The 25,020-nt window shown below is 32.4% G+C and overlaps 2 protein-coding genes and 1 pseudogene across 3 annotated transcripts; 2 read left to right on the plus strand and 1 right to left on the minus strand.

The window, feature by feature from the left end:
* Positions 1-7,931: 7,931 nt before the first annotated feature.
* On the plus strand, positions 7,932-12,844 carry LOC105769847 (uncharacterized). Of its 2 annotated transcripts, none has more exons than XM_012590764.2 (8): positions 7,932-8,511; positions 9,391-9,891; positions 10,261-10,426; positions 10,776-11,055; positions 11,569-11,641; positions 11,721-11,811; positions 11,932-12,011; positions 12,326-12,844. In XM_012590764.2, the coding sequence occupies exons 1-8, from the start codon at positions 8,422-8,424 to the stop codon at positions 12,575-12,577; spliced, it is 1,533 nt and encodes a 510-aa protein (XP_012446218.1). In that variant the 5' UTR covers positions 7,932-8,421; the 3' UTR covers positions 12,578-12,844. The 2 variants fall into 2 exon arrangements, with proteins under 2 accessions (XP_012446218.1, XP_012446217.1); XM_012590763.2 differs by having other exon boundaries at positions 7,934-8,511; positions 10,776-11,061.
* A 3,573-nt stretch (positions 12,845-16,417) lies between these two features.
* LOC105770631 (4-hydroxy-3-methylbut-2-en-1-yl diphosphate synthase (ferredoxin), chloroplastic-like) lies at positions 16,418-18,189 on the plus strand (annotated as a pseudogene).
* Positions 18,190-18,956: 767 nt separating this feature from the next.
* LOC105770630 (classical arabinogalactan protein 7) lies at positions 18,957-19,813 on the minus strand. Its single transcript, XM_012591911.2, has one exon. It carries the CDS (start codon positions 19,693-19,695, stop codon positions 19,213-19,215), a length of 483 nt encoding a protein of 160 aa, XP_012447365.1. The 5' UTR covers positions 19,696-19,813; the 3' UTR covers positions 18,957-19,212.
* Positions 19,814-25,020: the final 5,207 nt, after the last annotated feature.

Consider the following 25,020-nt stretch of genomic DNA (forward strand, 5'->3'; position numbering starts at 1 on the left):
CTGCTTTTAGAACTTATAAACTAAAATGGTCAAAACATCAATTGATTTTTTGTTTTCTCATACTTGCAATTGCCAAAACATTCGAGTGAAATCATTTTCCTCCATTGGGTTCTTTTGGATTTACCGTAATAATTCCAAGCCCATGATCCAACCTCTCATACAAATACAGTGACTTAGTGGTTGTGGTAAATCATAATGTTTGTAACAACCGATTTTGAGTTTGGACCATTTTCCTTTTTCTTTTTTTTTTTTAATTTTATATTTAAGGTGACTAAATTATTAGTAAATTTATATTTTAATTATTTAATTTTAAAAAGTTACAAATAATTATTAAATTACTCGAAAATTTTTATTTTAAGTTATTGAACAATTAAAATTTTCTTTTAAAGGAAAAATCCAACTAACAAGCTCCAAACAATAATTCAACGATTAGTATAATAGATTAAATATTTATTAACTAGTAGAAGAATATACTTTAAAGTCAATTCGATTTAATGATCAATGTCGGACAATAAAGTTACTTAGATTTTTGTTTACTGATTCAAGACGTCTAAAATTATCTCATTACAAAAATTGAATTGCGAATAAAAAGAAAGGTAGCTCTCGCATATGTAGACAATACAAATAGAGAAGATTTTAATAGGTTTATGACTTTAATAATAATGATTGAATAGTTTGAATAACTTTTAAAATTAGAAAATATAAACTCGCATAATTTAACGATGTTGTCACCTTTTTCTTTTTGTAAAATCAACTCTCGAAACTCTCTGAGCTTGAAATTTCACTCTGTTTAACATGTAAACTTATTTGATTTTAAAATTTATACTTATTGAATATATTAAGTCACATCACAGTTCACACTAAGGGAGATGGTGGAGAGGCTCTTCAAGTCGCATCAGTGTTGATACAGTACCAGCCTTGCTTGCTTCATTTGCATTGCTTGCTTTTTTTCTCTCAATTTCTTTCCTGTTCACACACAAGCTCCATCATATCCCACTTTAACAAACGTCTTCTTTTCCTTTTAGGGGTTTGATTTGGGATATAAAATCACTTTTATCTTAATAATATGTAATCAGAATCTAAAACTATTTAGCATATTACATTATTTTATTGAGATAATTAATAAAAGCTTATATTAACTCTGATTTAATATGTAATTTGATATGTAAATTTTAATTTCATGTAATTATATATATAAAATTATGTTTGTGTTTCATGAAATTTTAATTTTGATTTAATTATAAACATTTTAAAATAAATATAATAGTTATATTTGTATCATATAAATATAATTATTTGCTTGTTACATGTTAACATAAAATGATGTATTATCTATAATTGTTTTAATAATTTATAACAATTAAATCAAATCAATATTTAATTAATATGATTGTACAAAATTAAAATTGATGTATAATATTGGATATTAAAATAAAGTTCGTGTGTAGTTTCATACTTTATCTTGGTTAATTTGAATATATAAGATTTGGAGTTTAGTTTATTAAATATAAGATTGTTTGAAACACATCTTACTTAATTTTCCTTACTATAAAATTTTGTCTTTTAGTATTTTTTATCTCAAATTTTTTTGTAAAATTATAACAATTTATCAAATTCATTTTATTATACATTTATTTAGAAATTGCTTCAATGAACAATCATTCATTTTTTTTTTGAAAACCAAACCTAATTATTATCACTTATCAATTATTTCAATAATCAAGTGTTTTGTGTATACGGTAGTAAGTCGATTGGATACTAATTGACAAACTACCAAAAGTATAATATTAAATTTTGTCTTTGATGTTTATATTTTTGTCAATATAATTCTTTTTAGTTAAATTTACTCATCAACCTTTTAAAAAGAGTCAAATTTGACTATTAGCCTTTTGAAAAAGAATCAAAATGATAATGTAATATCCCCTACCCGTATTCGTCGCTGGAATAGAGTACGAGGCATTACCAGATTTTGCCGAATAAATTTTTTCGTTATTACGAGTTAAACACTATTCATTTATCGAAACATGTCATGACATCCCTTGGATGGGCCTCCGAAGCCCAAAACATACATCAGAACCAAATCGGGATTAAATTGAAACCATAAGAAATTTTTCGCAAAATCTCAAAGTTTTTTTTAAACTCAATATAACCCCTTTATAAATATCTAATCTTCCCTACAATTTTAAACCGAGACCAATCCAACACAACCAATCCATTTCAACATATTTTCAAGATAGATTTAACGTATTCATAAGGTAACCTCATCACATACCAAAACTAAAATTTGTTAGCCATACCAATGGTTAACCATACATTCATTTCACATTAACATTTACTTTACTAGCTTATACATGCCATTGATTTTCAAAATAAAGTTTCTTTATATACCGAGATCTTAAGGTTGATAGTGTGATACATCTCTGACCGAATCCAACCTCCGAGCTCTTAACACTACAAAACAGGGGAAAAACAAACAGGGTAAGCACTTTGTGTTTAGTAAGTTCATATAACAAGAATTATACTTACCTAATATTTTCAATACAATGCAATAAGCATTCATACACCCATTCAATACATTATTCCCCTATCATGCACAAACTCAACATTCAAATTAGTCCAATAATTTCCATGTATCAATAATTTATATCATGATTGATGAGCTCATCAATTCCATGATTTCAATTCCCTTGTTATTTTTCCATATTTATCTTGTTGAACTACTTGGAATTTCGATGGATTTTCAAGGGTACACCTAAGTGTACAAATCCGAGTTCGTCAATTCATATTCATGTGCGCACATTTCCATTTCAGAGAGCACACTCCCGTGAACCTCATCCTTACAGCGGGATTACCAGTCTAGGCTAAACCCTCTGTAATATAAACTCATAGAGTATTGTCGGGATTACCAGTCCAGGCTAAATTCAGACCCTAATTCGGATTACCTGTCCGGGCTAAATCCATTTTCCACATTCTTCGGGAGGGCTATATCAAGATAGGATCACTCGTTCGGGCTAGATCATTTTTACCGTCAATTCCTTTTCAAAGATCCATCGAATTTTCCTTCCATTCAACCGAGATTTCTTCCCCTTTTTATCAAATATATCAATGTTTTATCAATTTTCATATAATGAACATTCAAATCATATTCACATCAATAACAAACATTTCAAGCATTTAAGAATATAATTAAAGTTACACGAACTTACCTCGATACTTGTTCGTAAACAAAAATCTACTAATCCCGAACTTTTTCTTTTCCTCGATCTAGCTTCGTATTTGAATTTTCTGGATCTAAATAAATAAATTTAATCATTAATCTAATACATTTCATGTTCATATGTAACATTCTCTAGAATTCCATTATTATTCATAGTGCATTCAAAGTTGTCTCATTGAGTCATAGTCATTAAATTATTTATATCTTGAGCTACGGAACTCCAAATTAAGAACCGCTAATTTTACCCGAAACTAGACTCACATATCTTCTTACCATAAAATTTTCAGAATTTTTGATTTAGTCAATAAGTACAGTTTATTCTTTAAAGTTTCTCCTATTTCACTATTTGACAGTTCCGACCCCTCTTCACTAAAAATTAATTATATCATTGTAAAGAATTTGGATGATGTTCTCGTTTGTTTATTTTAAAAATAGTCTCGTTAAGGATTTTAAACATATAAATTTAAGCCCCTAATTATTTTTCTCTAATTTTTGATGATTTTTCAAAGTCAGAACAGGGGAACCCGAATTCATTCTGATCTTGTCTCACAAAATCTATTATATCTCATGATTTACAATTCCATTGCTTACACCGTTTTTTTATAAAAAAATTAGACTCAATAAGATTTAATTTCATATTTTATTCATCCTCTAATTCGATATCTACAATTTTTGGTGATTTTTCAAAGTTAGACTACTGCTGCTGTCCAAAACTATTTTAGTGCATGATGTTAATTACCATTTTCCCCTAAGCTTTCAATAAATGATAATTTCATCCCTGCTCAATTAACCTCTAAATTGAGCTTATTTCTCTCAATTAACACTTTATTCTATCACTTTAAACTACTTTATAACCTTTGGAAATCATAATTTTAGCACTAGATTTTAATTCCAAACTTTTTCACAATTAGGTCCTACAAATAAATTTCTATCGAAATTACCTAATAAAATCATATCATAAACAAATTAAAGCTTCAATTTCATGCTATTTCATCATAAAATTCCAGCACATATTCATAGAAACTTTAAATTTCATTCATAAAATCAAAAACTAATGAATTTAGTAATAGGACCTAGTTGTAAAAGTCTTAGAAACACAAAAATTACAAGAAAAAGGCAAGGATTAACTCACTTGGTGCAAAAATTATGAAGTACCAGCTTGAATAAACCCATAGGACGTTTTTTGACTGATGATAATGAAGAAAATATGAAGAGAATTCTAGATATTCAAATCTGGTCCTATTTTTATGTTAGTAAAATTTGTTATTTTCCCATTTTACCCTTATTTCATCAATTCTCCTAATTTTTCTCAGCTTATGCCGCCCGTCTCCTTTTGGGATTATTTGCAATTTATGTCCCTCCTCATTTAACAATTGAGCTATTTAATCCTTCTAGTAACTTTTACAGCTTTTTCAATTTAGTCCTTTTCACTTAATTGACTACCCAAACATTAAAATATTCTAACGAAATTTTAATACCATATTACTAACATTTCATAAATATTTATAAAAATATTTTTGACTCATTTTTATGAGATCAAGGTCTTGATACATTGTTTTTACCCAATTTCTTCAATAAATTATTTTTCCAACTAACCACTAAATCGGTAAAATTCTTCTATCTATATTTTCATATGATTTTCCTATCATATCAACATTCATACAAAATATTAAAATAAATTTATCTTTAAATCAGATTTGTGGTTACGAAACCACTATTCCAATAACCTTGAATTTAGGCCATTACAGATAATACTAACTAAAATGTTAAAATTTTAAACACGACAACTTGCATGGCAGTTCACACGTACTCCATGCCATTTTTAAAAAAAAAATTATGAACTTTTTATACATTTTTTTATTTTAATTAGGATTAATTTATTTTTTATTTTTATAATTTTTGAATAATTTGTTGAGTTGACATATAATAGTATGTTAGCATGATAAAAATCCCCAAAATTTTAAATTTCACCAATGCAAGATACCTAATTAAGGAAGAGATTTTATATTTTAAAATATTTTTAATATAATAAAATATAAGATGAAATTATTTAAAATTGAACCTAAGGTCTCATGACTCACGAGTTACAATTTAATATTATAAAATACTAAATACATTTGCAGTGAACAATCCTTTTGTATCCACAAGTCATTTTCGAGAAACCAATCATGCATGCATACCCTAACATTTAAAACTAATTCATTGTCGCCCCAAAAGAAAACTTAATCCATCGAACGAAATCCGTTACACGCTCAGTTGGTTGGTAACAACCATTAGATCTCCGCGTAACTGATCCTAATTCAATAGTCCCACCTCCAACGATGTGAAACCGGAAATCGTGAGTCACATATTTTGACGTTGAAAAGTGGTACGAATATGGTCATTTTCATGTTTTCATCGTCATTCTTCAATTACTTTATAGTATCAATGAATAAATAATTATAAAACCCTAGCTAGTGGAGGAGGTGGCGTTTACGGTTAACACTTAGCGGCCATTAAAGACTTGTAAAGTCTTGTCAACTTCCCTCCCTCATTTCCACCCTTTTACGGCCCCTCCATTCCTACCATTTGGATTGCCATAATCTTCATTGCAACATCAATCATTTAAATCCAATTAACACATCTTCCCCTTTCCTTTCCACTTGACTGCACTCTTCCACTGTTATTGCAGCTAAAAATTCAACATCTAACAATTCGAACTGTTTAAATCAAAGAACTCAAGCTCTGTCAATTTGCCAAATCTGACATATAATATATATTTATGTTAAAATTTAAAACTTGCGTAGATTAGTGTCTGATTAGATAGAATTAAGACCAAAGTTTAAGGGGATGAGTATGAAAACAACAGTGACAGACCATTTTGGACGTAAAGCAGACGTCGTTTTTGAATAAAAAAGCAAAGGCAAAGGGTGACCCATTTTTTACTGTTAATCCGACGGTTCACTCACCTTCTTCAAACTAAGAACTTCCTTTTTTTGCTTCTCTTTTAAAAGGAAAAAGCAAAAAAAAGAAAAGAAATTTTGGTTTCTGTCGTAATAAAGTTAGAAAACAATAAATGGTAGCTAAAGCTCAAGGATCCGAGTTTCATTTTCAACCCAGAGTTTGAGTTTTAAATGTCCAAATTAATTACTTTTACATTTAAATTAGATTGTGAGGTGTCAATACATCCAACTGAGGAATTAATATTAACCGACTTTGGAACATTTCACTTGGTCACGCCACTACCTTATTATCCATTTAATTTAGATTTAGTTGTCACAACAATACGATTTCAATAATTTTCATTAACATTCTGCTTACAGATTTTACTAGACAAAATCTTTAACTTTATAATGGGTATCAATAAATTATATTTAAAACTAAAGATATATAATAAAATTACAATCTAATTGTGGAGCTAAAAATTCCAGCTCTTATATACCAAATAATTAGCTTTATTTTTATTTATCCAGTGGGAGTGTTATTATATGAGTAGGTAGGTAGTTATTATTAATAAAAATAGAGTTTTTAGAGGAATTTTTTCTTCTAAAAAACTATTTAAGTAGGTTTTAGATATCATATAAAAATATAAAAATACCTAAATAATTTTATAATAATATTTGTTGGCTTTCTAAAAATAAGATTTTCTTGATTTTATAATTAAGTTGATGCTTGATTATCTAGAGACCTCAACTCACCGATAAACATAACGAGAGAATACATGTTTGAACATTAAAATGACATTATTAAGAGAGGCAATCACAGATTGTAAAACGAATTTGAAGAATATAAAAAAAATTAGTGAGACCCATTGAATCGAAAGTTCAATATACTCGTTAGTTTATTTTTAAAATTAATGGCAGAACTTTAAATCTTAATATTTTTTATTAAGTAATTTTTTAAAATACAATTTTACTACTAAAATAATATTTAATTAATTCATGAAATCAACTTCTTTATATTAATACTAGATTTATATAATAACAAAGAAAATAAATTTCTTAAGTCAGTTTTCAAGAAAAATTATTACTAGCCTTTTGTTTTATTTTTTACTTTTTTGTCATGTCGAACAAACCCAACTGTAATTATATAATTTAATCAAATTATCATGTCTCTGTTCAAATGAAAGGAATGGCCAAAATGCAGGACCAATGTTGCTTTGCTGCTTTCCTAATGATACCCACCACCAACAATTGATCATTGTTCTCGATTGAATTATTACAATCCTTGATAAATATTTGCCAATTGGTGCCAAAAGAAAACAGCAGATCTTCTCCATTGATTCAGTTCATGATTCCTTTGTTTTTTTTGTTTATTCAAAGACTGATACTTTAATTTCTCTAATTAAATAATAGAATGTTGTAATAATAATAAAAATATCATACATGATTACATTTAAAAAAGAAGAGTTCAATTTAATGTTTTACATCAAAATATATATGAAATTTGTGTAATTATAACATGTACATAACTTCCCATTTGAAAGAATGAATCCTATTTCTTCTATAGTATTATCAAAAGGAATGCGTGTATGAATCCAATAGGCTGAAAAATTGCATTAATTATAATCCTTCCAATGAGTTGATATTATTAATAGCAACAAAGTTCCTATTTCTACGTAGATGTATGGTATATGAGAAAATCCTTTTTATAGGGCGAAATTCTCACGAGAAAGCTTGATGCTTATTCGAGACATAAAAACACTCTTGAAACCCAACAACAACACGCAACTTGTATTAATACCACTGATCTTCAGCTGCTTTGAAAAGAAGAAGAAAGAGTGGAGCCATGGTTGCAATCTCGCAGATGTAACAAGGTCTTTGATTAAGCCAAGAGTTGAAAAAAAATAAATTGGGTTTTTGTCCATAAGCACTGGGTGAATGAGGTCAGACAAGTTAGTGAAGTGAAAGTTGTGGTAAATTGTGACATTTGTTGATGTTGTTGTGGTGGGGAAGAGAGAGTATGTGAGTAAGTAATCCATGTCTAGCCCACCATCTTTTTTCTTTGCCTTAAATGAGAACTCTTAAAATTACTTAACTTCTTCATCTCCCACACTTTTCAAGATAAAACCCACCAGCCTACAGCAACTCCTTTTTTCTTATCTTCATCCCTTAACCATGTTCGTATCCTTTTAAAGTTGTACAAAGATTGTTATTTTTTTCTATTCAAAAGACTGTTTATTTGGGTCATTTAGTTTCCGTGGGATTTCTTTGATTTTTTTTTGAATGAAAAAAATGGGGACTGAAGGGAAACATGTGTCTGTGGAACATGAACTTGGAGGTGGTCCAAGCCAGAGAACTACTCCAGTTCAACAGGTATTTTCCAGCTTCTTTGTTTTAAGTTTTCGTTTCTATCCCCCCCCCCTTTTGTCTTTTTGGATTGAGTAGGAACTGTTATTGTAGAGGATTTAGTTTCATTCCAAAGGTTTTGAGACCTTGAAGAGAACTTTCATGGGTTCTTTTTTAATGTTACCAAATGATATTGATTGTTTATATTTTTTGGTTGTTTTCTTTTTGAACAAAAGAGTTAGCTGCAATTGAGGGTGTTAACTAGTTTAGCCATCTTTACTTTCCTTCTTTTCTGGGATCTGCATGGCTTCTGACGACCTTTTAATTTAGTTTTGTTTGTTTAGATGTTTTGAGGTGAAGTATTTGGCGGTATCTCTATGCCAATAGAGCCCTGGTTGATGTTCTATTTGTCTTATTCCTCTGAATACGGCCTAGTTTTATAAAAAAAAGTAAGCTCAGAACCTGCCGGCATTAATTTATTGTGAAAATTCATAGCTGGAACTGTGGAATTGCTATGAGTGAACGTGTCTGGTTTACCTAAGACGCAGATCATGCATGTTTATTTGATCTAATATTAGGCTGTTTCCATGGTCATTTCGTTTTATGAGGAAAAGACACCACCACTTTATTATAGCTTCAGAGACTGGCCAACTGAAACTGTGCTATTGATCTTTTCAACGTTTAAGAGGAATACTTGTACAGGCGAAATCGGAATTGCAGAGGAAGTAGTTAAAATATGAGCTGAAATCACCCTGTCATGTCATCTTTGGTTTCAAAGTAGTTTCTCTTGCGACACTAGCCCCTTAGATCATAGCTTGTCAATGTGCCAACTGCCAAGGGCAGTTCATTTTTGTATATTTTTCTTGCACAATAAAGATAAATGGTTATCGTGTGTTTTCTTTTCAGGTTGATGATTCAACAGGAATAACCGAGGAAACAACTCGTTCTCATCATTGGAGGCGAAGCAATCTCTCTCTAGAGTTACCCTCGAGAACTTTTGAAGACTCCTCTCAAGAGTCTGTCATAATAAAGATGCCCCCAACGCCGAGTCTGACTCCCAGGAAAGTGAATTTTCTCTTGACACCGAGTCCATCTGATGCAAGAATTAGTGGATCCCCAGGTCCCTCCACATCTAGAGGCAAATCATCCTTGAAGAGTCTCTTGCCAAAACTAAGCTTCAAGCAGAGAAATGTTAATTCAGATATCGAAAAGGCTGCAATCTTTGCGCCTGAATCTTCTTCTACTTCACTAAGAGAGAAGCCCTCCATTGCAAGGACATTGTCACTTTCAAAGATTTTTACTCCTAGGATAAAAAGGACAGCGTCACTACCTGTAGTAACTCAAATTGCAAATGCGAACCTGGAACCTACGAGCAGTGGAAGCCTAGGTGGCTCTGTAAATTCTAGTGTAAGTTTTTGCGATATTTTGTGGATGACCATATATTATTGGGTCCGGATCATCTTTTCTAATAATGAGCACGGTGAAATTTGGAGTATATATTATTGGGTTGACTTAGTTGGATGCTCTGTTCTTACTTTAGTGCATATGTCATGGTATTTAGTTGCTAGAATTATTGAATTATGTAACATACACAATCTATTGACCTGGTCAACTGAGACGGCCTTGATGTTAAATGAAGAGCATCTAAACCTGTGTTAATGTGAAGTAGAATGATTTTGTTTATAAATACTTTTTGGGTTTCTTCTTTCTGAAGTTAATCAATTTTGTACAAGGATTTTGAGTGCATACTGTTTGAAGTTATTAGTTCTTTTGCAGAGAAAAGGTAATGTGCTGCAGATATCTCGCTCTTTTTCTGTTCCCTTAAATGACAAGGAAGGAACAACATTAAGGAGAATGGATTCATTTTTCCGAGTAGTTCCCTCAACTCCACGAGTAAAGGAAGGAGAAATAAGTTCAAATGCTTCCGTGGGACCTGATGCTGGTATTCCCTTGTCTTTATCTCTATTTTCTGTGTATGTTCAATTTTAAACTATCTTATGATACAGTAGACAATAGATCTTGAAGTGTTACTCTATATTAATCCGTACAAGCTTGTTAGTGTTTGTAAGTTTGTCGTCAAGAACCCCTTTTTACCTCAAAAGTCCTTCCGGTTTCGAAGATGCTATTGGCATCAGAAACGGAATCTTACACCGTTAGATCAACTCTTATGATTTGACTAATAACTTATAACTTTGGTCAGTAACCGTGTTCTAAGATAATTGCACTCTGTACCTGTGGGATCTATTAACTATCATTACAAACCAAGGTCTTACTGTAAATTCATTATCCAGAAAATGGCAATCCTGATGGTGAGGACATACCAGAAGACGAGGCTGTTTGTAGGATTTGTCTGGTTGAATTGTGTGAAGGAGGTGAAACACTGAAGATGGAATGCAGTTGCAAAGGCGAACTTGCTTTGGCACACAAAGACTGTGCCGTGAAATGGTTCAGCATCAAAGGCAACAAAACTTGTGATGTGTGCAAGCAAGAGGTTCAGAATCTACCTGTCACTCTTTTAAGAATACAAAGTATTCGAGCTCGAAACGGTGCTCTTCAGGCTGATGCTCAAGGGTACAGGTGACACAACCATTTGTTAATTGACAGAATTATATACCTATGATTGCTGAAACTTGTAGGATTCCGGTAAAATGTGATAACGTGCAGCTGTTTGTTTCCAATCCGCAAGATTCCTTGCATTTGCTTCTCTCTTGTTAGAAGTCATCTTAAATGGAAGAGAAAAATAGATGAACACGCATGAATGGTGTAATGATAAAATCTGGAATGCTTCATCATAAAATTTGAAACAAGGAAGCGTGTCTTGCGGACTTGCAAAGTCTTTCTCTAATCAATATGCCTTGTGCTTGTTCCCTTGTTGTAACTTGTGCCATTATTTGTTGTTGATGATTGTATGTTATGTCTTTGGCTTCTCAGGGCAATCATGCCTATCTTTTTAGTACATTCGACAAGTATCCAGGTCAAATATTGTGTAAAATCTGATTTACAGGAGTGCACTATTTAATTCTATGTTATTTCTATATTTTCTTGTTCTTCTGTATTCCTAGCTTATTAGTTTGAGGTTTGCAGGGTTTGGCAGGAGGTCCCTGTTCTTGTCATTGTCAGCATGCTTGCATATTTTTGTTTTCTTGAGCAGCTTCTGGTAAGATAACTGATTTCTCATTTGGTTTGCTCTGTTTTACGCCTTCATATCCTTGATATATATATTTCTTTACCTGCAGGTCGGAAAAATGGGTACCGGAGCAATTGCTATATCTCTTCCATTTTCGTGTGTGCTTGGCCTCCTTTCTTCCATGACTTCATCAACAATGGGTAGGTTGCACATATTTTTGCTAACTGTGAAATTTTGGAGGAAATTATTGCTTTGATAGGAAATTTTTGTGAACTGTTGTCAAGATTTTTCTAACTTCAAACCTGATCTTTCGTATTCAGTGCAGCGGAGATTTGTCTGGGTTTACGCATCGATTCAATTTGCTTTGGTGGTTTTCTTCGCTCATATATTTTATTCTTTGGTAAGTGGTTGTTTACACATTTTAGCACCGGTTTCCTTGCAATGCTGATTCGAAACTACTTGACTGTAAGATTGTAAACCGGTGAGACGGAATTTTTGAGTATGGTAATTTCATTGGTAAATTAGATAACTGTGTTCCTTGGAGAAGTGTTATTACCATGACTTGATCATACAGCAAACTGATCAAACAAGAACAATGGATGCAATGTTTATCGTTGTACTGAACCCGGTTATGAAATTTCTGAAAGTACTATAATATGCCTGAAACAGGGTTGACTAAAATCAATTCACATTTAATGGTTTGTTTGCCTGCAGGTGAAAGTACAGTCAATTCTATCAATTCTCCTGGCAACATTTTCTGGATTTGGTATTGCAATGAGTGGGAGTTCGATCATTGTCGAAATCCTTCGATGGAGAAGAAGGTGGCAGGCTTGGTGGCAGCAGCGACATAGATCGCAAACGACGACTCATCCACCAATCCAATCCCCTAGGGCTGTTAATTCACCTCAGACACACAGAAGTCCTAATGTAAGCCAACAAAATGCAGAAACTTTCACCGGGATCTGAACCGGTTGCTTACTCGAGAACGTGAAAATGGAGGCTTTCACACTATAATATATTATTTATACAAAGTTCAAGCATCGATGCTTCCTTCTGTAATGTAAATCAAATAGGCTAGCATACAAGAAAAAGATTGGTTCAAAGACCAGACATCAAGGAACCTTGAAAATTTGCGTCTTTGAGGTTGATCTCCCAAGAGGCTTCCATGAATTATTAGGTTATAATGTGCTTGCGAAAGGCTATATAAATATGGAATACATGTTTGCGATTTTACATTGGTTTTACCCTTTTATATAGAACTAATAAAAAATCATAAAAAAAGTTAAACTTCAGATAACATAACTTTGAAAAGCTTAATTTTACTATTTCAATCAAAATTTCAATTAGCTCTTATATAATTTCTTAATAAATTAGATAAAATATATTTATAAAAATACTAAAATTATATAAAATTTTAGTTAAAATGATAAAACTGATATTTTAAGAATCTAAGTATTTTAAGTTGAAGTCTTATTATTTATAAATTTATTTTGATTTAAATTGTTTTTATAAATTTTAAATAAAAACATTTAAAAATAAAATATTCTCATAATAAAATATATTATTTTTAAATAAAAGAGCCTAAATATATTATAGATTGACTAATTACAATTACTCAAAGAATTAAATATGTTAAGTATGACTCCTATTTTCAGTCAAATTTGAGAAATAATCTTTTAGTTAAACTCTGTTTATTTGTTTCAGTCAAACACTGATTAGTTTAGATTATTTTATTATTATTTGACATATGAATTTAGCCTATAAATAGGCTCTTTTACAACCTTAGTAAATACACCCATTAGATATTAGAACTCATAACACATTTAGAGAATTTTGTGTTTACGTTTTGAGGATTCTTTGTTTTCGAGTTTTTGGGGTTTAGTTTTATCTCCATCTTTTGTACTCTTCGTTCTTTTGCCATTATAGTAAAATTATCTTTGCCCGTGGTTTTTTATCCTCTTTGGAGGGGTTTTTCCACGTTAAATTTGTGTGTTCAATTTCTTAATTTATTCCGCTATTTTTGTTACTTGTTGCTTAATCGAGTCGATCCCTAACAAGTGGTATCAGAGCTAGTTCAATTTTCATAGATCAGCCCATTCAGATATGACAACAATAAGGTTTGAAATTGAGAAGTTCGATGGTGAGACAAATTTCAATCTATGGCAAGTTTGAATGATGACAATTCTAGTTTAATCCTGTTTGAAAAAGGTTGTTACCGGGAAAAAGCCTGAGAATCTAAATAAAACAGAATGAGAAGAGCTTGATGAAAAGACCACATCGCAATCCAAATTGTGCCTCATGAATCTGGTATTGCAGGAGGTATTGATGGAGAAGACCTTATCCGCCTTGTGGAAAAGGTTAGAAACTCTTTATGCGACTAAATCTTTGGCTAACCGTTTAGTGTTGAAACAACGTCTATTTACGTTTCGCATGAACGAATGTGAGCTTCTTAGAGATCACATCAGTCAATTCATTACTCTTTTAAATGATTTAAAAAACGTTGAGCTTCATATTGATGATGAAGATCAATCTATGCTATTATTGTGCTCTTTACCCCCTTCATACAAGTCTTTTAGGGAGACCCTGATTTATGGCAGAGACAAAATCTCGTTCGAAGATGTGAAGGGTCATTTGTTGAGTAGAGACAAACTCGACAATGAGCTTCATTTGGATAGCAAGGCAGATAGACAAGCTTCCGTTTTAGTAGCATCAAAGAAACGAGACAAAAGGTGTCGCTATTGTAAAAAGTTAGGTCACGTCAAAGCAGATTGTTATAAACTGCGAAATAAAAGAGCTGCTGAGAGTAACGAGGAAGATGTAGCTGGTGCTAATTTGGCCGATGAAAGCGGTGATGATTTCTTGTTAGTGTCGACGAGCGATAACTCCAAGCTCACGTCCAAGTGGATCTTAGATTCGGGATGTTCTTTCCACATGTATACCAATAGAAAATGGTTCTCTACATACAGTTCGGTTGAAGGTGGAGTTGTAAGTATGAGAAACGATTCATCTAGTAAGGTAGTTGGTATTGGAACTGTTAAAATCAGGACACACGATGGGACAATTAGGACACTCTCAGATGTCAGGTATGTACCTGATTTACGAAAGAATCTCATCTCCTTGAGTATTTTAGACTTGAAAGGATGCAAAATCAACATCGAGTCGAGTGGTATTAAAGTATCTTGTGGAGCTCTCGTTTTGTTAAAAGGTAAAAGAATTGACAGTTTTTATATTTTGGAAGGTCCTACAGTGACCAGTGAAATCGGATGTCCCTCATCCGTTACAGAGTCGAAGTCAACTCGTTTGGAGCGGAGGCAACTTGGTCATAGGAGGGAAAAATGTATGACCGTTTCGTTGAAGAGAGGTTCTCTTTTAGATACAGGTTTTGAAAAGTTAGGGCACTGTGTTCGTGAAAATCAGACCCGGGTTAGTTTTGATTTGGCAGTGTACAAGTCGAAGGCTAGAAGTCTTCCAGTTTCTAAGCACAGATTCGACTCAGTTAATTCCCTACATAGTTCAAGATAGGCTCGTGGCGGCTTTGGCAAAGATGACGTTGTGGAAATATGAGTCAAGGTGGAGATTTGTTAAGTATGACTCCTATTTTCAGTCAAATTTGAGAAATAATCTTTTAGTTAAACTCTGTTTATTTGTTTCAGTCAAACACTGATTAGTTTAGATTATTTTATTATTATTTGACATATGAATTTAGCCTATAAATAGGCTATTTTACAACATTAGTAAATACACCCATTAGATATTTGAACTCATAACACATTTAGAGAATTTTGTGTTTACGTTTTGAGTAGAGGTGCTAATGGGCCGGGCCCATAAAAAAATTTCAGCCTAGCCCGAAATATGGGCCTGAAATTTTGCCCAGGCCCGGCCCGGGAAAAAAATCATAAGCCCGGGCCCAGCCCGGCCCATTTTTTTAATAAATACCAAAAAATTATTTTAAAAATTAAAAAAATATTTTAAAAATATTTTAAAATTTAAAAAAATTTTAAAAAGTATTTTAAAAATATTTTAAAATTAAAAAAATTTAAAAAATAAATATATTTATTATATCGGGCCTGGCCGGGCCCGGACCCGGGCCAAAAAAGTGGTGCCCGATTCCCAAGCCCATATTTCGGGCCTATATTTTTACCCAAACCCTCCCATATTTCGGGCGAGCTGTCGGGCCGGGCCGGGCCGCCCGGCCCATAAGCACCTCTAGTTTTGAGGGTTCTTTGTTTTCGGGTTTTTGGGGTTTAATTTTATTTCCATTTTTTGTACTCTTCGTTCTTTTGCCATTATAGTAAAATTATCTCTGCCCGTGGTTTTTTATCCTCTTTGGAGGGATTTTTCCACGTTAAATTTGTGTGTTCAATTTCTCAATTTATTCCGCTATTTTTGTTACTTGTTGCTTAATTAGGTCGATCCCTAACAAAATATACAATATATTTTAAAGCTACCCAAAGTTTTCACATAAAACAATAGTTTGAATATTTTAATATTAAAATATATTTCAATTTATTCTTTACAGGGTGAAGAGGTTGATTATAGAGGTGTCTTGCACCGTGATGGCTCAGTACTTATGTCTGTTTCCCTGGATCAATTGAAGGTAGCTTCCTTTTTCTTTTTTGGGTGAGATGTAGAGAATGTTGTTGATCCCTTTTTCCACTGTTCAGGCGCCGAAACTCTTGTACAAGTCACTTGCAGCAAAGCTGGTTGTTGGCATGCCATTTAAGGTCTACTCTCGGTCCATACACGTATAAGTTGGCTACATTATGTGGGCTTGCATCACAATTGAATTGCCTATCTTGATTTAGGACTTGGCGACATTGGACTCAAATCATATTGAGGGAGCTTCCACCGATAGACGACAGTGATGCTGTTAGAATCTGCCTTCTTTTGCTTTGTTTTGTTGGGAGGCGAAGTCTCTGATTCCTTTCCTCCCACTCATCTCTTATCCTTTCTCTCTCTCTCTCTCTGAAAAAACAATTGAAATGAAATGATCGATATTATTCTACGTGCTCTTAAAAGGCTGATAGACATAAGCATGGGGGTCATAACTCCTTTACCGGAGCAGCTAACAAAGCCATTGCCTAATGCTATGGCCCTGGATAAAACCTGAAGGAACTACCAACCGGAGCTTACAAGCTTTTGACAGAAGGTGCTATTCCTTAATTTTTACACTGAATTCTTAACTTAGATATAGCTGCTTATATCATCTTAATTCATTACCTTGCAGGTACGCGATTGGTTGTATCCGCTCGTGGTGACGAGCCCTTTGAAGAGCTGGAAATCCTCAAAGACATCGATGCTACAATGCTTCTTCATAAAGTACCCTACAATGAAGATAAAATCGGCAGAGTGCTTGCAGCTAGGAGGGAAAAATGTTAATGGCTTGAATTTGCTCAACCCTTATGGATTAATGGTGTAACTTGTAAATCCTGTCTTATGACTCGTTACAAATTTGTTAAGCTTGCAAATTCAATCCAGATCTAATTGATGAGACCAGTCCATGATTAAGCATATCAGAGAATGCTCTGGATTTCCCTGTAAGTAATCCACCATATTCAGTTTCTGAATGAGATTCACAGGTAATTAACCCTATAGTACTTGTTATGGAAGTGCAATGTATGAATATAATAATTTTAGTTCATAACGTTTTCCTCTACATGCAGGGATGACTTGGTCATTAATGCTGGCACCATCGCTGGAGCTCATCTGGTTGATGGACTTGGAGACGGTGTCTTGTTAGAATCCCTGGACCAGGATTTTGATTTCCTCAGAAATACTTCTTTCAACTTACTGCACTGCTGTAGAATGAGGAATACCAAGACAGTATGAGTCTTAGCTTTGAGGGGAAAAAGAAGAGTTACAACTTCAAAATATTACGAAGCAACAACAGTCATAGAAGTTTATATGTAATAATCCTGAACTCTGGTTGCAGGAGTATGTTCCATGCCCATCTTGTGACCTTCAAGAAATAAGTGCGCAAATACGAGAAAAGACGTCACACTTGCCCGGAGTTTCGGTAATTACTTATCCTCACCTCTCTGTCCTGCCTCACATTCGATGATATTCAAGTTAATCCTTGTTTTAGTTTAAATAACAAGATTAAAGAAAAATAATAATTCCTCTTCTTCTTTTAGATTGCAATCATGGGTTGCATCGTCAATGGCCCAGGGGAATGGCTGATGTAGATTTCGGATATGTTGGTGGTGCTCCTGGAAAAATCGACCTTTATGTTGGCAAGGTACTGTAGCGCATTTTTGAAGATAGACATACTGCGGTTGTGAACCTAACAACTAGTATTTGTATTACCTTTGAGACTGTAGTGAACGTGGAATTGCAATGGAGCATGCCGCTGATGCATTGATCCAATTGATAAAAGATCATGGCCGCTGGGTAGACCCTCCTGCTGAAGAATAAGTTTAGGAGGTTCGAGTTTGGAGATTGCAGCAGGCATCGGCCGTCCCCTTCTTTGTATACTCGTATTCTCAACACATGAATCCACGTACAAGTTAATAAGAGCAGTACTTAACCAAAAAAATAACAGCAGTATAAATACCAGCACGTTGTGTTCGTATTGACTATGGGCTTAGTGTACCTCAATACGTTGCGAAATGTTAAGAAGACAGTTCTGCAGGGTATTATTCCCCAAAATATATAAAGTACGCACCCGGCCCCGCCCCGGAAAAAATTTTCGGCCCATATTTCGGGCCTGGGCCTAGGAGGCGGGCCGAAAATTTTTTCCGGGCTCGGCCAGGGAAAAATATCATAGGCCCGGCCCGGCCCATTTTTTAATAAACATTAAAAAATTATTTTAAAAATAAAAAAAATAAAAAAATAAAAATATTTTAAAAGTATTTTAAAATTAAAAAATAAAAAATAAAAAATAAAAAAAAATATATTTATTATATTTGGGCCGGGTCCAAAAAAGTGGTGCACGAGACGGGCCTCGTTTTTTTGCCCAAGCCCATATTTCGGGCCTATATTTTTACCCGAATCCTCCCATATTTTGAGCGGACCATTGGGCCGGGCCGAGCCACCCGGCCCATGGCCAGGAACGCACCCCATTTTATTGGATTGATAGATTCGAGTTCTCTCAATTATTTCCATCATCTTTCTCAATTTCAAGTGCAAAGACAAATAATGAAATAAAAGATTTTCTTAAAAATGTTAAACTTTATAGAAAGAGTAGTACTAACTGTTATAAAAGTGGAAAATTACCCAAAATAAACACAAATAATTGAAACGGTGCATTGACCGATTTATAATTTCATAAATCATCAATTGAAATTAAATATAAATTATTATATATATATTTAACTTATCAAAAACAAAATTGGAAGAGAAACAATTAAGAAAGAAGTTTGGCGTAAATTCAAATGCTAAACGAATAGATAGACAATCGTTGGCTACCTGATAGTAATGCAGGGTACATACTCGACTCTCTAAATTTCTTGCAAAAATGGACGACAATTCCTTACAAAGAATCAAAGATAATAAATTTCAATTGTCAAGTAATCATTTCTACCACAAATTGAAACCGAATGCAAGTAATAATGTATAACCGCTTATAATCATTTTATAAATCTGCAATCGTCTAATCTTCTTCACAGGATTTCTCTCCTCGCGGCGTATCCGTACTGAGATCTCCTGATATTGTCTTGTCTCTTCTTGTAAACCAATCCACCGAAGCCAACCAAACACGCCGCTGCCACCACTCCCACCACGATTCCTGCTTTTTTTCCTCCGTTCAGTCCTCCGCCACCACCAGTCTTGTTTTCGCTTTCCTTTGCATTGATGTTGCTGTGGTCGATATCACTGGCATCGCCCGGTGAAGGAGCAGGAGAACTTGAAGACGATGACTCTCCTTCTGCCAGATCTGATGGGGACGGCGCGATTGGTGCCGGAGGCGAAGCAGGCATCACCGGTGAGATTAACGGTGCCGAGTCCGGAGATCCCGAAACCGGAGTAGGAGCAAGTAGCGGTGATGTGTCTGCACCGAGCGAGGGAGCAGGCGCCGGCGAATCTGTGGCGAAGGTGAGTTCAAAAACTAAGAAAAAAGCAATGGTGAGAAATCCAAAAGTTGCCATTTCTGCAGATCTGATTTTTTAAAAATTGATACAAGTAAAAGAAGTTTCAAAGTGGAGATGCAGAGGAATGAATTTAAGAACAAAACAGAAAAACGGGGTAGATCTAGTGGAACGGAAATTTAGGGGGTAAAAAATGTAAAATTTTGTGTACACGTCAGACGGCACGTAAAAAGAGAAAGTACCGAACAAAGAGAAAAAGCTTAAATTTGAAATACAATTTTAAAAATATTAACTAACACTAACTCAATTTTAAAAACAGAAAGTACCAAATTTTAGACAGTATTGATATGCTTGGACTTGGCTCCAAAAATAGGTTCAAGTTTTTGTTCAAACTCAACTTAGATAAAAATGTTAAAATTTGAGTTTGACCCGTATTAAATTATATATATTTCAAAAATATAATACATTAAAAATACTAAAAATATTAAAAATGTTTTCCAAAAATGAAAATAAAAAATATTTATATTTAAATAGCACTAAGATATGTGCAACTTAATAAATAAATATTTCTGAATAGTAGCAAAATTAACAATAAAATAATAATTATACAATATCCAAACAATAACAACAAAATAATAACAACATAATAGTGAAATGACAACAAAACAAAAAGAAAACAATGAATAAAATAACAACAAAGTAGTGGAAAATTGCAGCAAAACAACAATTTTGTTTTGCAAAGTTGGGTCGAGCCTAGACTCAAAAAATCTTACTCGAGGCCCAATCCATTTTCTAAATGAGTTTTATTTTTTTTGCTAGAACCTATTTTTTGAGCCTATATTTTTACCCAAACCCTCTCACTTTTCGAGTGGCCTGTCTCATGAACAAGTCTAACTATACTACATTTAGTATTGTTTATTTGATGTATTTAAATTTCGTTATATTCATAATTTAATCTATTTTTATTTTAATATTGTACATATTTCATGTTTTATTATAATTAATTAATTTCAAACCATACATTTATTATATGTTACTTTTAAATACATATATGCATTTTAAAGGGCAAATAACCAAAAAAAGCCCTTTTTTTCAAAAATTACCGAAATGGGCCAATTATTTAATTATTTACCGGAGTGGTCCATTTTCCGCGAAATCGCGTCACGTCGTGCGATGTCGAGTGCAGCGCCAGAAATCGCGTCCGTCGGTATGATTTGCTTACATGGACACAATTCGCACCCTCTAGGACGCGATTTGCTGACGTGGATGAACAGTTTCTCATTTTTAGCTTGGAAAACTTTGAAAGGCCATAACTTTTCGCTCGGTTGTCCGATTGAGACGATTTTTTTTATTTCGAATAACTTTTCCCAGACATGGTCTTATACGAGATCGCACGCCGGTGCCATATCCCGGATATTGTCTTATACGGAAATCACATATCACATGTTGCCACGGTCCAACCATGGTCTTTTCCGTCAATTCATCACATATCACTGAACGAAAGTACTCATTCCTGTGTTCTACTCAATTTGATCTTTCAATTCAATTTTCATACTATTATAATATTCATGGTTCAATAGCAAAGACATAAAACAAACATCATATTATTTCTAATTTAACAATTAAAAATAAGATTCTATCATGTAAACATACTGATTACGCTTATTCAAGCAAGTGTACATAAACATAAATTCCATTTATTTGTGTATATTTACTTACCATATTTACTTAATCAAATATGTTGAGCACATAACATCATATGCGCGCCAAGCAAACGCGGATGAGCATATCACCATATAAACTTTCATTTTATTCTACGTTTCTACATTTCTCAACTCATGGTTGTCTTACTTCATACGTTAACACATACTTATCGTGAATTTTCTATTCATACCTTTCTAAATTTTGTTTCATTATAAACACATTTCAATCAACTCAACATAATTGGAAACAACTCGGTTAGAAGTCATCTCTGTCTTACAAAAAAATTTCATTGGAGTCGGAAGATATTACATTATCACGAGTAATAAAATGACATGTATAGCTAGCTAAACTCACATACGCTATGTTAGTCAAAGAACCGACTAAACCATAGCTCTGATACCACTAAATGTAACACCCCAAGCTCAGTCTAAACGTTATGACCGAATCTAGCGATGTCACATTGTAACACCCCTTACCCGTATTCGACGCCAGAATAGGGTACGAAACATTACTAGAAGACATACATCTGCATACGTATTAAACCGAGTTACAAAATTTTATTCGAATTAAAAATTTTAAATTATTAACGTGTTTTTATAATTCTTTACAACATATCCTCGAAATATTATATTCATAACAAATAGGGCCTACAATACCCGATATTTACTCATGAATTCAAAACTTCATTTCCATTTCATTCAATTCACAATTTCTTATGTTCACAATTCAAATCAATTTCTCAATCCAATATATATATTTCAATCATTTAAGAATATAATTCAAGTTACACGAACTTACCAAGCTAAATTGCGAAATACCAAAATCCGGTACATTTTGGTAATTTTCTATTTTCCTCAATTTTCACCCAATCTTGATATAAATTAATATTTCATTCAATTTATTAATTTAAATAATAAGACAATTCATTTCATGCAATTTGGTCACTTTTTCACATCTTTACCAATTTACCATTAAAATATTACTTTTATTCAATTTAGTCCTTAAACCTAAAACATGCAAATTGGCCATTTTAATGAGAACTCATGCTAGTTGAATAATCATTTATTTTCCTCCTCCTACTCTCCATTCCACATCCTTAATGTATAATATGCTGATATGTAACATTATCTATAATTCCACCATTTATTTATATATTAATTCAAAGTTGTCCACTTGAGTCATAGTCACTAAATTATTTATATCTTGAGCTATGGAACTCCAAATTAAGATCCGTAAATTTTCTATGAACTCACATATATTCTTACCATAATATTTTCAGAATTTTTGGTTTAGCCAATAAGTGCAGTTTATTCTTTAAAGTTTCCCTTGGTTCACTGTTTGACAGTTCCGACCCCTCTTCACTAAAAATTAATTATCTCTTTGTACAAAATTTGGATGATGTTTCCGTTTGTTTCTATTGAAAATAGACTCATTCAGGATTTTAAACATATAAATTTAAGCCTCTAATTATTTTTATTTAATTTTTTATGAGTTTCCAAAGTCAGAACAGGGGAACCCTAATTCATTCTAACCTTGTCTCACAAAATTTATTATATATCATGATTTACAATTCCATTACTTACACCATTTCTTCTATGAGAAACTAGACTTAACAAGATTTAATTTCATATTTTGCTCATCCTCTAATTCGATTTATACAATTTATGGTAATTTTTCAAAGTTAAGCTACTGCTGCTGTCCAAAACTGTTTTAGTGTAAGATGTTGATTACTAAGTTTATAATTCCCTAATTCCCTTTCTCTATAATATTTCCCATCATTTTCACTTATTTCCTTCACTAATATATCAATAAAATAAGACTTTATTTAAGAAGACTCTACTATAACATCAGTTCCATGCTTTTTCAACAATAACAAACTTAAAAATATATTGAAAGCTTGATGTTCTTACCTTGTGATATTGATTTCAATCTTTAACTTGATTTTCTCTCTCCTCCAGCTTCTATTTCTTGAATCTAACTTGACATTCTAGCTCTCCATTGTCTCCTTATTATTTTTCTCTCTTGGAAGCTATTGAAATTCTTTTGATTTCTAGGTGAAAATAGTGAATTTTTGGTGAAAGGACCAAATTGTAAAGAAAGCAAAATTTTCTTTCTTCTCTTCTCTTCTAACGTTGGTTGCATGGAAAGATGATACTTTTTTGATCATCTTTCCTCCATTTTATATTAATCATTTAATAATTAAATAAAACTAAAATCTTAATAAAATATTAATTAAATAGCATTTATCTAATTAATTAGTTAAAAATATCACAAACATCATCATTACCTTCTAGAATTTTCTCTCTCTATTTGACCATTTTGCCCTTCATAATATTTTTAAATTTCATCCTTGAGTCATCATTTAATTTGGTAAAATTACAATTTAGTCCTCAAAATTCTTCACATTTTCAATTTGGTCCTAATTCATCCATTTTCCTTAGTTTCTATATTATTCCACTCTTAAAATATTTACACTATTGGTCCTTCAACTTTTCATATTTACACTTTAACCCCTCAAATTTTGAGTATTTACTCTTGGGCAATAAAACTTTTCTCACTTTTCAATTTAATCCTTTCTTGAATAAATATGTCATAATATACTTTCTTTCTTACTATATCAAGGATATTATCTTACTTTTTCAATTTAACCCTTTTATCACTTTATTTCCTTATTTTACTATATCAAGGATATTATCTTACTTTCTTACTGTAGTAATTTTTGGGGTATTACAGGTAAGGTAAGCCTGCCCCCTCAAATTTGCCCCTGCATACAAATACAAGTATTAATTCATTCTAGATGGAAAAAATAATAAAATCAGAAGAAAAAGAACTTGTGAAAAATCCTTTAAATTAATAGAGAAAATCAAGTAGTTGGAAGAAGTAATGAAGTAATAACTTTTTTACCTAAACCAATACAAAATAGGGTTAATTTTGGCTTAATATTTTTTAACTTTCCAATCTATACAAGAAAGTAACTTTTATTGTAACACCCCTAAAATCGTTATATTATAAAAGTAGTATTAATTGAGGATCGTGCAAAATAGATTCCTTAGTAAAGTAAAATAAAGAATATAAATGATAAAAGAGAAGGTTGAGCGATGCGGAAGAAGTTGAATTAAGAAGTATGTCGTGATATATTAGTTTAAGAAAAAGACCAAATCGTAAAGATGTGAAAAGTTTTAGGGCTCAAGTATAATTATTCAAAATTTAAGGGATTAAATTGTAAATATGAGAATAGTTGAAGTACAAAAGTGCATATAACCCAAAAGTTTTGTAACACAAAATTTGTAAGTAGGGATCAAATTGAATAAATAGAAAAATATGAGGGATTAAATCGTAATTTACCAAAGTGAATAATGATTTAAGGTAGGCATTTTAGAGAACTATGGCAAAATGGTCATTTCTCAATTTGGATTATTATCAACTGTTGAGGTATAATAATAATTAAGGATGAATGGTGTTGAAGGATGATTGGTTGAAATAATTTATGATTATTTAATTATTAGATATTTTAATTAATCAATCAATTAATTAATGGTTAAGTAATTAGAAATGATGAAAATAAAGTCATCTTCATCCCCTCCATCATCTCACACCACTCTCCATGGAAGAAAGCAAGTTCTGTTTTCTTTACAATTCGGTCCTTTCCTTAAAATTAAGAGAGAAATCATTGAAATTCCA

This window comes from Gossypium raimondii, chromosome 5 (genome assembly GCF_025698545.1).
Source record: "Gossypium raimondii isolate GPD5lz chromosome 5, ASM2569854v1, whole genome shotgun sequence".
In the NCBI taxonomy this organism is placed as follows: domain Eukaryota; kingdom Viridiplantae; phylum Streptophyta; class Magnoliopsida; order Malvales; family Malvaceae; genus Gossypium; species Gossypium raimondii.

What these genes read in the sequence shown, in the direction of transcription:
- LOC105769847 (XM_012590763.2), top strand. Translation starts at nt 8,422, where the DNA reads ATGAAAAAAATGGGGACTGAAGGGAAACATGTGTCTGTGGAACATGAA. An exon ending in GAACTACTCCAGTTCAACAG is followed by an intron (nt 8,512 to 9,390) that starts GTATTTTCCAGC and finishes TTTTCTTTTCAG; the next exon opens with GTTGATGATTCAACAGGAAT. An exon ending in TTCCGTGGGACCTGATGCTG is followed by an intron (nt 10,427 to 10,775) that starts GTATTCCCTTGT and finishes TTCATTATCCAG; the next exon opens with AAAATGGCAATCCTGATGGT.
- LOC105770630 (XM_012591911.2), bottom strand. Translation starts at nt 19,695, where the DNA reads ATGGCAACTTTTGGATTTCTCACCATTGCTTTTTTCTTAGTTTTTGAA.